The sequence below is a fragment of the Alligator sinensis genome, unplaced genomic scaffold (assembly GCF_000455745.1).
Source record: "Alligator sinensis unplaced genomic scaffold, ASM45574v1 scaffold138_1, whole genome shotgun sequence".
NCBI classification, from domain to species: domain Eukaryota; kingdom Metazoa; phylum Chordata; order Crocodylia; family Alligatoridae; genus Alligator; species Alligator sinensis.
The window spans coordinates 2,430,214-2,443,456 of record NW_005841862.1 but is presented as its reverse complement, the minus strand read 5'-3'; the positions used below and the strand labels follow the sequence as shown (position 1 = coordinate 2,443,456).

Genomic DNA, 13,243 nt, shown 5'->3' with positions numbered 1-13,243 from the left:
AGCAAAGCTTGGATCCAAGCTTTTCCAAAGTGTTTGGGTTTTGAATTTTGGCTCGTCTCAACTTCTTCCATGAACATTTTCTAATCAGTTTGGTGCTATACATAAGTTACTGCACTGTAATGATGACTAGAGCTTTAGAGTGTATTACGCAAGGGGTTTTGATTGATGACCCAATCCACACACCTTCCCAGCTCTTCCGCCTTCTGGGTGATGTCTTCTCCATACATACATTGTGGCCCTCTTAACTATTGCAATAACTTATATTAATTCTTTATGGTGGGTACTTTCTACAAAAAAGAAAGTACTGTACTTTCTACAGTCTTTCTTTACTCTGCCAAAATGATCGTCCCTTTCCTGAATCATAGAATCCCTTCTGGATGCCACGTTTGGAACGAGTGGTTGGACACATCTGGAAATGGTTAGGAGATGACTATATAAATAGCACAGAGCACAATCCATGTAGCTTGTAGCTTTGCAAGGCAGGCGGCATTCAGATCTGAGAGGAGTTTTAGTTTTATTTCTCACAAAATTAACTAGAAACAACTGTATACTACTGAATACATTACTGCAGGATAGTAAAGACCAGAGTGACTGGGTAGTGCAGCAAAGGGCACAACCTGGAGAGCTGCTGTTTGATAATTTAATAACTCTCTGCTCTCAGCATTCCTGACATATAACTGTGATGAATGAAATATATTACTTATGGGTAGGGGAAAACTTCCTCCTGCATGCTGATTGGCTGTGTACTTTCAGGATCTTCTGACAAAGGAGTTATGTATCATTTTGGATAACACAGGCCAGGCATCTGGCCAATCAGTAGCAGTTATAAAAGAGCATGCAAACTGTCTGGAAGATGGGGAAAATGTGATTCAGATGACAGTACATTGGACATTGTGTGTTTGTCTGTCTTCCGGTTTGCTTGTTTCGCTTTAAGGATCAAAGAGAGTCAAAAGAGAGTGGCAAAGATGTTAGAGGCATATCTGGATACTCAGCTGGTATAAATCAGCAAAGCATTATATGGAGCTATACTTACATCAACTCTGGATCAAAAATGGCTGCAATGTTTGTTAATATTTTAATCTGGGTAGAAGAAATACCGTAGTGAAGATACTATACTCAGACGGTGCATCTACACATTCACTAATGTGCCCTAGTTACTGCGCATTTAGTTTAGAACTTAATGAAGTACTAACTGAATTCGCAGTAACTACATTTCTCGTGCAGTAGCGCCAGCACATGGTTTTCTTTTCATGACAGTTACTGTGCAGCAGCGTAATAACACTATGAAGTAGCTTATTAGCATGGTTTTTGACAGATATGCCACTGCACAGTATTATTAGGCTACCACGCAGTAAACATCTCATATAGACATGCCTAGAAGTCCATAATGAAAACTGCTCAGTCCCTCCATCCTATTCTGTCCGATCCAGGTTGTGTAATTAAAGGACAGTATATTTAGAAACAACCAATTTGGAACCTGTTCTTTATTTACCTTGTTGCAAACCCATGGAATTAGTTCCCTCTGGAAGTCAGTGAAAGAAATTCTGTGGCTGGATTTAAAATTAGGCTTGCTAGCTTTGTGTGCTAGTAACCACAGTAGGAATGCAGACAGGGATAATAATAAGGTTAATTAGACTCCAGCTTCATTTCAAGGCATAAGCTTATTGCTTTTGGGAGTCTGGAAGGATATTTTTTACTTGTAGTATGTGCAGAATCATGGAATGAGTTAGTGGGTATTGTGGGTATCTTTTAGCTTCCTTTGAAGCCTCAGGTGTTGGCCACTGCTAGAAACAATCACCGGAGCAGAAAGGCAAATAGGGTGGTATTGTTGTTCTTTTAGTAATGACAGTTGTCAAGGATGGGGGCTGGTGGCAGAACAGAGCACCTGGTTTGTAAAGTGTTTCCTTTTCCAGGGTTTGGATAGAACCATAACTCTGTCTGCACATTTGTGGACTTTGGACAAGTTCAGCCCTGGAGCTGAACTTTGTAGATTTGATCCTTCTTCACTCTGTTCTCTGTCCCTGTCACCTTTTGTGTTGTTGGTCTCTGCATGTACAGTGCTGGGGGGCAATAGATAAAAGTACACTCGATTTCAGTCCTCTAAAGCAAAAGTAGACAGAGGTCTCTTCTGAGATTTCTTCCCTCTTCACCTGTTTTATTGTTTTAAAACCCCACTTCAGTATAAATCAAACATGAGAATAAACTACCAGTGATTCCTTTTTCCCAGATGGAGTAAGTATTGACAGAATCGGTTGACTTCATTTAAAAAAGAAAAGAAAAGAAAAGAAAAAACAAAAAACAAATGCCCCCCATCTCCTGTTACATCTCCAAGCCTCCTGAGCGAGGATTCCCTATGATGTTCACTAAAGCTACTAAGATGACTCACTGTATGAAAGCCTTGAGAGGAACCTTCTTACAGGATCTCACATGGGCATCATCACTTATGCTTAGGACCTGAACCTGATGACATGCCAAGCCTTGTTACACATGAACTTTAGGTAGCTCTGGAACTCTAAACCCCTGGATTGTCCACACAGTAACAACTGAAACTAGTTTTAAGCACACTTTAGGCATCTTAAAGTTACTCCACTCCAGGACAGGTGTCTTTCTGATCCATGTTACACAGCTCATGTTCCATTAATGTACGGCCATGCTTCACAGATGAGCCACCTAGGTTGCAGTCCTCCAGCATCCCAGGATGCCGTGTCCCCTCCTTCACTGTGCTGTTCTGTGTGGACAAACTTTCCACCCCCTGAACTCTACTGCCTGGGGGCAGGTTTGGCACCAAGGCCAACTCCCCCCTCTCAGGGAGTGACCTTCCCACCCTCAGGGTGCAACCCTGCGCACAAACATCCTGCAGAGCACATGTCAGCTGCCCAGGCTGTAGGACACGGACAGGTCCTGGGGTGGGGTTGAGGAGATATGGGAGGAATAAGGTAGGGAGCTGGATCAGATCCCCATGAGCTGGGGATTACTTCCCAGGGCAGGAGCAATAGCTTCCCCACAGGCTGCTCCCACCTCCCAGGTACCCTGGGAAGCACCTCCCCACAACCTAGAGCAGGGACAGAAGCCCTTGGTGACTGGTGCCACCCCCCATGACCAGTCCCGCTGACCGGGGGGGAAGGGGGCGGGGGGGCAGTGTTCCACAATAGCCGATCGCTGTGGCCGATCACTACAGCCGCTTCCGGGAGTGGCTGCAGCATTCTGCCAGTGCTTGCAGTAGGGGCACTGGTGTTCCTGCCTGCCCCCGCACCTATCACGTAAGCAGCGAGCGTTGGCTGGTCAGTGGCTTCACATGCACCCCTGTACACCCCCTACACGTCACCACTGTCCAGCCCTGTAGTGGCAACTCACAGCTATAGCTTCTACTTGGGCCCCTGCTCATCAGCCCTCTAGTAGCAAATCAGAGCTGTGCAGGTAGTGAAACACAGAGAAAGTTTTTAGGGGTAAGGTGCAACTGCTGCAAATGGAGCTAGCACCAACACAATCAACATTTAAAGAGCTCAAAATGCAATGTGTAAAGGGCCTCACACTGATGTCAGTGAGGACTGACTCTAGAAGCCATGATGCTTAGCTAGTGTGAGTTGGATCAGTACCAAGTGCCAGAGTTTCTCTGACAAATGAGTCAGTGCAAGATAGCAAAAGAGCCTTTTTTAAACCAGTCCCCTTTGAAAGAGCCAAGTTATTTCCAGACTTGATGTGATTCAAGGCAGTCTTGGGGTTCTGACTACAAGGCTTCTGCAGACTGAGTGAAACACCAGAAGACTAGGCATAATGTAGGAATGGAATGAGAGGGAAAGGACAGTTATACAAGGTGATCTTTGGGAAGAGGATTTTCTGGTCAACCAGTCACTTCTGTAAGCTGGTGAATAATTTTTTTGTGGTCCTTTGTATATTGTCATTTTTAACACAGGTGACTGTGAAGCAAAGGGATTCTGAGGTATTGATGAAACAATAGGAGGGAATATATATTTTTATTATACTATACTAACATCCAGATTTCCCTTCATTGTGAAGCTGGGATCCCATTGCACCAAATGCAATGCAGAGAGTAGTCAGAGGAAGTCCCTATTCCAAAGAGGGACCAAGTAGACAGGTGTGAAGAGTAAAAAAGGCATAGGGAAGTGAAGGGCCTTTTCCAAGATCACACAGAAGGTGAGCTCTACAAGCCAAGAATAGAATCAAGGTTCCTGGCTCCTCATCCAGTTCTCTATCTTCTAGATCATACTGCTGTATGAAGATTTGTTCTGTCCACTTTGAGACAGCATATCTACTTTAACAAGACGTCTTTGTCTCCCCCCAAGGAAACATGTTCTAATAACCCAGAGCTTCACCTGTCCTGTTTTCTCACTCACTACGACCCCTCTCCCAAGTGATCATTGAAATCTCAGTTTCCCCAGTTCTCTTTGGTTTCTCTGAAAGATTATGCACTGTATACATTAGGGCTATGCAAAATTTTGCCAGCTGTTTTATTCTGACACTATTTCGACCAATTTTGAGGTCGAAACAGCAAAATCAGAACAAAAAAAAGGCCCTCGAAATAGCCTCAAAACATTTCAAAAGTTGAAATGTTTTGACCATAGGCTGGGGATGGGAAGTCAGTTCAGCTGGGCTGACTTTCCATCCCCAGCATAAGATCTGGCAGGGGGTGGCAAGGCAGCCCCGCTGGGCTGCTTCCCGGACCCCCATGCTACATTGTGCCGGGGGTGGGAGGCAGCCCACCTGAGCTGCCTCCTGCCCCTGGTGTGATCTGGCATGGGGGACCAGGAAGCAGCCCAGCTGGTCTGATTCCCCATCCCCAGCAAAACTCGAAACAGCATTGAAACAGCCTTTCTGTTTTGACGGAATGGAATGGAACAGCTGTTTCAACTCAAAATGAAATTCGAGACTAAACACTGTTCCATCAAACCGTCAAAACTTAAGGCAAAACGGAAAGGTGCCATTTCTCACATCCCTAGTATACACGTATATGCATAGGTTGGGCTCACTCACCTCAGAAACTGAGGTTTGTACTCGTGAGTGATTCTGCAAAGAAAGAGCCTTTCTGCTGACAATTTCCAAGGGAAAGGGAGAGGCATTAGCATTTTGGTTGTACTTCAAAAAAGGCATCCGAACTATATACTTTGCAGTTCATAGATGGAGGGAGCTAAGGAAGCCTAGAGTTCAATTATTGTATTGCAGCTGAGGAATATTATTTACTTACTTTCCTCATGCAAAACTCATGGCTTTATCTCATGGCTTTATTTACAGCATAGCTCTTCTGAATGTCACTTTGAAAGACCTGTAAAATCTGGGAAACACTTCCTCAAGCTCCAGGCAAGCAGAAGGGGACCAGTTTGCATATGGAACAACTCTGTCCTGAGCCTCAGTCTGTGAAACAATGGAACCAGTGAAGCTAATGCTTCCTCTCATATGTCTGTCCCCACTTTATTACATACCTGTCTCTCTCCTCTGACCCATTTATCAAGGCTGAATTCTCACCAAAGCACACAGGTTTGGATGGGCTCTATAGCATGATAATATTTGTGTTTATGGTAAAAACTGTTTGTGCCCCGATGTCTGGTCAGGTTTGTGGAGCATTGTCTGTAAGATGAACCCCTTTGTGAGGTCCAATCACAGTAGAGATCCAGAGTAAAAATCTGAAAGCAGAAAGCACAGAATTCCCAGGTGCTTTGTCCCACAAAACGGGACACTGGAATTTTGGGTCAGACATAAAATAATACCTAAGAAAGCCATTAGTTTATTAGTGCTTGGAGAATACTGCATGTGCACCATTTGCTTTTCCACTGTGCCTTTAAGATTTGTTTCTATTAAATAAGCAAGTATTCCAAAATTCAAACATTTAGTTATATCTGTATCTTTTGATCCTACTCAGATGTACTACTTTGCACTATCGTCCAGATCTTCCACCAACCAGTATCATCATCACCTTCCACAATGAAGCCCGGTCTACCTTGTTAAGGACTATCCGAAGGTAAGATGGATACTACAAAGGTATATTTGAGTGCAATCTGGTTTTCAAGATCCTTCTCCAAGGAAAATGTGTGCCCCTTTCCTTACAAGATAGCAGTCACATAGTCTTAAAATGTTTCTAAAAGGGATTAAACCTTGTTATGTATTTGCATCTGCAGTTGTACTTAACAGGATAAAATTGCAAGGGCTATCAATCCAAGTTCTAAATAATTGTCAGCAGAGGTTAGCCTGAACTCTGCCCCCTGGCAAGCATTATTGTGTACAATTAAGTGCACTGTGGTGTGGATAGCAGTAGCTTATTTCATTGGATCTGGTCCTGGTCACTATCAGGGCAAGACACCATAGTAGATGGATCCTAGCTGCCTGTTTTTAAAATCAGTCAGGGATCAGTGCTCAGCTGTGTTCTTCCACAGTTGGGTATCTGTTGTTTTGCACATGTCTGCCTCAAGATCACCTTTTGAGCTCCTCCAGAGATACTAGTCAGCCACGTATAATGACAGCAGGGATAATAAGCTGAGAAGCTCTGGTGGTTCACACACAAGCTGCATTTTCAAGGACAATTTCTAAGCTCTTCCGGATGATCTGTAGAGAGGCCTGGGCATATGGCCATTCTTTCATTTGCTGGTTTGTTCTTGGCTATGCTTTACTGTAGGGGATATAGTAGATGCCTCATTTTCACTTCAGATTTTTAAGAGCAGCATTTAATCCCAATGTCTGACTTGAACCAACAAATCTCCATTCTCTGGCATGTAAAGGTTTTGGGTAGTATATCCACTGTATCTTCTGTACAGAGAGTTAAATCTGGGTGCCTTTCTCAGTGGTTTGCCACGTGGCAGGGGTTTGATGTCTTCACTGGTGATTCTGTAATATACATTTTAAGTGTGGAGTTCACGCCCATGGGGGTGAGACAATGATGTCCCTGAGCAGCCAGGCAATAGACAGGCCTTCAGTAGATGCATATTGATAACTCCCCTGGACACTCCAACAGGACAATACATCCCGCAGTTGTTTCTCTTCATAGATCTGCACCTCAGTCCCAGTCTGCACACCCCCCCCACCTGCTGTTAAGCAGATTTTACCACACTGTACTGAACTGTATTGGCTGTGTAGCATGGACAAATGTTCACAGAATATGGGGCAGACCCCAAACACTTATTTCCTTGTGACCGTTGAACTCAAGCTACACTTTCTATTGAAGGGAGTTAGCATAGTTCTATCAAAGTTTGTAAAGCTAGATTGATTTATGCCTGTCTCCACACCTCTGTCCATATCTGCCGAGTACATCAAAACACCATTCCTCTAAGGGGCCCTATGCCATTGTTCACACTGGTTAGAGGTAGGTATTGATAACTGCCAGAGGAGATTCAACTTTGCTTGCTAGACTTCTTCTTCATCCTTTCCTCTGTCCTACAAGTGAACCTGACAGCTTGGCAGCTGAATTGCCACTTTGCTCTGTGGTCTCATGGCCAGTCCTGTCCCATGCATTTCTTGCCTTAGACTCTATTGCCACCTGCCATAGTGGGGCCTGCTTTAACAGTCACAATGCACGCTCGACTCCCTCATCTTGAAACTTCCTCAAGGATCTGCCTCTTTCTCCAGTTCAACTCATATAATGGGCAGCAGCTCATTTCTCTCTGACCATAGCAGCACACCAAAGTTACTGTGCCTGGGAGTAGCTGCCTCGAGCACTGAGCACTGCTCTGCTTTGGGAGGAATTATTCACACTGCCAACCCACATGCTAATCAGCCCACTTAGGTACCACACAGTCTTCTTCCAGTTATGAGGAAACTTGCAGAGAGCCGCGTGGTATGCTGAGGCTGCCACTGGCAAGCCTGGTAAATTTACTGTGAAGACTTGGCCTCAGAGACCATTTCATCCTCCACAATTAGCCCTCAGCCACTGGACAGTCAACTAACACCTTAAATCAGCATGAGCTGACATCTCACCACTTTTAGGGTCCAATGACGAGCTCATAATCCCTAATAACAGAGTAGCAAAATGCCCTGGAAGTGTTACTGTTATTTCTGAGGGATAGTAGCTAAAAGTGAGGAGTATTTGGTCTAGAGTATAACCAAATACTCTTCACGTTTAGTCATTAGTAGTGTAAAGATGGGTATATCTGAAAGAGGTAGTAGGTGAATCAGAATTATGCTGGGATTCAAAGTGCATAGGTGTAGACTTTGCCTATTGTTTCTTGTTCCTTTATTGTACCATCCTCATAAAATGGTTCCTAATTTCCATAGAGACAGCAGCTGTTTCCTTCATCCTCCTTATCTTGTTCCTTCAGAGAGGGATTTCCTTTCTGTTTATTTGCCCAGGTCACTCTGCTCACTCTCCTGTCCCTCAGTTGTGATTTCATTCGCAACTTCTTCCCTTGTCACTCCACCTCCCCTCACATATGTATCTCTGTTAGGTGTGGTCACATGTGTTTTCTCTGCTGGTGTGCATCTCCAAAGTGGGTTTAAATTCCAGCTGCTTCCTCCCACAGGATAACTTCACAACATCACAAAGCACCTCAGGATGTTTTACACTGAATCACTCTACAGTGGCATGGAAAGACCATTTTTGTGTTTTCTGCTGGGTCAAAGCCAGGGTTGAAAGCACCTGACAGATCAAACAAAGTGAAGGAAGCCCAATTCCAATCTCCCCTTGCCTCCTGCTCTTTAGGATGGATTCCTGAATTTTTCCAGGTCATTGGGCAATGACCTGCCTTTTTCTTCTGCCCACGCTAAACATGCTAACTGGCCACTCTTCTAGGGTCACGAGGCCAGGGCTCTCCTCCTCACTTTGCTTGTAACATGGGAATTGACAGACTTGCTTTGGATCAGCTACCAAGCCCTTGGAGAGCCAACTGCTTTTAGGGAAGACCAGCAATAAGTCAATTCTTTCCCTACCTCATGTCAAGTCTGAACACTCACACACCTTCCTTTCCCTGCCTGCGTTTTGGATCCAGATCAGATTTCATCTGCCTCTTAGGCATTTTGCAAGCTAATTTGCTGTGCCCTCTGACTGATCTGGCTTTACTCACTCAGCAAATGCTTGGCTTAATTAGATATTACAGATCTTTATCCTGTGACATCTGCAACATCTTGGATCATTTTCCACGTCAGTCCAAATGAAATCTGACTTATTAATACTACTTTGTAGTGCTAGAGCTGCTGCAGCCCTGGATCTCAAAGCACATTCCGTGCAACAGTAAGGGTGCTGCTACGTCACTCTGTAGTTCATTGCAAAATGAAATGGTTGGTAAGTTCCATTACCCCTGCTGGCTGAAGGATGAACCAGCACCTCCCAGAGAAGTGAAGTGACCCCCACAAGGTTACTCAGCCAGCCACTGGGTTATCCTGGACTAGAGGCAAAGTCTCCTTGGTTAAAGTTAAGTGTTTCCTCCACTCTGAGTGGATACAAGCTGTATGCAAGATGGCTCCCTCCTGATTGCATGGAGCTTAGGAAAGTGTTTCCCAGACTCTTTTTTTAGTGGCATTTAGAAGAGCTATACTCCAAGTCCTCCAACAGCACTGTGAAATTAGTATGCACAATCACCTTCTGTTTACAAATGGGAAGAATGTAGGACAGAGAGAGGGTGATCTGACTTGCCCCAACATACAGAGAGAGTAGGTGGCAGAGTCAAGAAGTGAGCAAAGGCTCTAAGAACAAGCAGCAGTGCCCTGTTTGGCTGCCTAGCAATGGAATGAAATACTGCCAAAGAGCCTTCATCACACTGATTATTTGGTGTGATAAAGAAAAGAAATAAAAAATGGAAAGGAAAATCAACGAGTGCTGTAAAATACAGAAGAGTGGGGACAAGCCATAAGTCCAGGTTATACAGTCCTAACTAGACAAATCAACCCATTTGGAGTCCTTCAGATGTGTGTACTGAAGATGAGCAAACACGGGGGGGAATATCCCATTCACATTCCTCTGAATGTGAAGGTGAACTTTGATTTGGCTGTGTCTGTGTATCTTTCTATGAGCCTTAAGCACTTTACTTGCATGAATAAGCAGGAAAAGCTGGAATTTAGATTGGGCACCAGAAGCTAGGACCACAATTAGGAGTAGATTGTTAAATCCACATGTCACACCCAGTCCTGAGTGGCGATCTGAGTAACCTAGTCAGGGGATGGAAACAAGGTCATGAGACATCTGTCTCTACCTGGCACGGTGCATCATGTGAATTTCAGAAACATGAACACTAGCAATTTGCATCAAGGAATTATCCATTAAGGAAAACAAATGGATCAATTGAATGACAAACCAATTCAGATATTTTGTGATTGCTCACTGTTCACTCACAGAGGGGAAAACAGGAAAAATTTACTGCATTCATGATTATCTACATGAGCAGATATGCAAAAATCTCAGGTAGTAGGTAGGCAAGAGAGAGCCTGCATGCTTCACTGGCTAAGTTTTAAGGCAGAAGAGAAACAAAGAGGATGAGAAGGGAGAGGGAGAAGAGGAAGATAGAAGGAAAGTTGGCCTTTTCATTAAGGCGGTATTGCCCTGGGAATCACAAGACTTGGGTTCAGCTCCTCGTTCTGCCACAGATTTGTCTGGGAGACCTTGGGCAAATTTCTTAATCTCTCTGTACCTCAGTTCCCCAGGCAGAAACTGGAGATATGATAGGATTGCCCCATATGATAGGGGTCTTGTGAGGATAAATGCATTAAGGATGCTTAGATGCTCAGAAGCATTGGTGACGAGCAATATAAATAACTGCACTAGGAAAAGGAATGAGAAAGAGTATAGAAGGCCCAGGATGTCTTCTCAGCCATCATCCTTTCATTTCCCAAGTTGTTTTCTTCCCTCTCTCTCTCTCTGCTTTCCACATACTTGAATTAAAAAAGAAAACCTCTATCTCATTTCCATGCTCCTCCTGTTTTGCTCCTCCACAGAGAGAGCTGAAGGACGTGCACAATGGCATAGCAGCCCCTGGAGAAGGAAAAGCAATGCTTCAGCGAAGGAGCTGGACTCAATACCGACAGGGGCTAGATTGAGTGTTCAGTCTTCTGACAGTGATTAGGAGTCACATCTTCCTTTCATGTAACCCTTTCTAGCAGGAAAACAGGAGCCATGATGCTTGGCAAACTATATAACATGCAGCCAGGAATATATCCCCCTAGAAATGCAGCCTGTAGGGAGAAACACTACATACTTCCTAGCTTGATCTTGATTTGCTACCATTCAAGCCAGAAGGGGGCTGCCCCACGTTTCCCTGGGTGTGCTCAGCACCTTGGATTATACCTTGGACAAGAAATTCTGCATCCAACAGAAACCAGAGTGTGTTCTAGCAAGGCAGAATGATAATCCCCAGGCTGGATTATGAGTAGGAGAGCTAGGTAAGGGTCCCTATGCCTGTTGAAATGTACTGTCCAGGATCCCAGGTACTCAGCACCTCTCTGTAACATCTCAGCCAAAGGGGATGAAGCAGGTTAGGAAACTTTGGGATCAGCCAAGCCTTTGTAACAAGTGAACAGGAGAGGAATTGAGAAGCTCTGCTGGCTGGCAACCTGCCAGGTGAGCAGTGCTGCAGTGTCTGATACTCTAGGCATAGTGCCCAAGCTCCCCCAGGGAATTACTGGGTTCAGAGCTTCAGGAGGCCGATGCCAAATTGGGCAGCATGAGAAGAAGCAGGTGTGGCAGACCACCCCAGAGCCTGATGTGGGGAGAGAGAGGAGCTGCATGCTGAGAGTTTCTCTCTACATCCATCTCCTCCTGTCCTGAGCTCCCCAGAGCTGGCAGTCTCAATGGGGCTGCTTTCTCCCACTAATGGGGGAGCTGTCTATCCCCCCACTGCTTAGGAGTCCCACTCTGGTTCATTCTTCTCCATGTTGCAGGACAAATTCCAGCACTTCTTGACCTCCTCAGCTTATACTCCAACACCTGAGGGCTGCCATTCCTTAGGCAGCCTTCATTTCTCGTAACATTACTATATATTCAAGCAAGCACAATGCTTCCCAGAGTTTGAGGGAAATGTAGTAGCCACTCCTGATGAGGGGCTCAAGGCTGTTCCCTTTCTGCACCCAGCTGGCTCTGTTGGGTGGTTCAGAAGATGGATGGTATCCCCGCACACCTTGGAGAAACTATCACTAACAGTAAGACTCATAGTTCATTTGGGTACAAACTGGTGCTCATTCCATGAACAGGAAGGTATGTTTCTCATGTGCTGACAAGGCACTGGGTACCATTTTGCCCACACCTTCACATATTGCTTCCTTTGAACTTCACCTACTGAACCACATGTGTGTGGGTTCTTTCCCCACCTTGTACTAGGTGCATTGCAGAGTGGATTTGCCATGTGGTGCACAGTATGGAGAACAGTGTCAAGCCCATAAGAATGTCCTTTCACTTGCCTTGCTGCCCTCAAGCACCTGTACTAATTTAGCTGCTTTCTTTTCATTGGCAAGGTCCCAGCCACCTGTTGGAGAACCTCTTTACAACATAGGTGGATGTGCTTAAATCACAGTTTGTGTTTGTGGTATAAATACAATTGAACTATGGACCTAATCTTTAGCTGATGTCAATGCTCCATGTGCCCTGACTTCAACAGAGCTACAGTGACTTATATCAGCTGAAGCCTTGTATTTGAACCAGGTTTCTGAATTGCTATAGCTGTAGTAACATGGATGGCTTTAGCACTGCTAGGACAGGGATCAGTCCCACATAAAATGCCAGTCTGAACAGAGTTTTTAGGATGCTTTAATCATCTGTGGTGATTAAATCACCTTGCCTTTTGCATGAATCTACTCCCATGCTTTCTATAACTAGCATCTGGCTTACTCTCTACATCTCCTTCCTGCTTAGCACAGCTCATTCATTTCTATTTAAACATCCAGCTTCCATCTTTCTCTCTTTCTCTTATATTCTGAGCCGGACTTCAGTGATTTCATGGCTTCCCCACCTTAGCCATTAACCTCAGCTTTGGAAGGCTGTCAAGAATTCCTTTTAGACATAAGCCCCTCCTGTCAGAAAACATCCAGTTTTACTTTGCTGAGTGGTCCTTATGTATTTATTCTTTAAATCTGCAATTTGGGGCTCCAGAATTGAGAGCCTTAATTATTTACCTCTTGCTGACAGCCCCAAAAAACATCCTTTGGCAAAAATTGTGATGTGAACACCCTGCATCCCAGATCAAATATTTAGGTTGTTAATTAGCAGGTAAAGTAACATGTCTTTCATTTTCCAATAGCTGTCGGTAGAAATAGGTAGTATCTTGGGCAAAGAACACCTTGTACACTCCCCTCTACATGTTATCTCATGAGCATCCTAAGA

The 13,243-nt window shown here is 44.5% G+C and overlaps 1 protein-coding gene across 1 annotated transcript in view; it reads left to right on the top strand.

Moving 5' to 3' along the window:
* The window catches only part of GALNT14 (polypeptide N-acetylgalactosaminyltransferase 14), a 137,361-nt gene that overhangs the window by 61,601 nt on the left and 62,517 nt on the right, over positions 1–13,243 (top strand). The window contains exon 3 of the mRNA XM_006016548.2: positions 5,876–5,974. Within this exon, the coding sequence (XP_006016610.1) occupies positions 5,876–5,974 (99 nt within the window). The remainder of the gene's footprint in view (positions 1–5,875; positions 5,975–13,243) is intronic.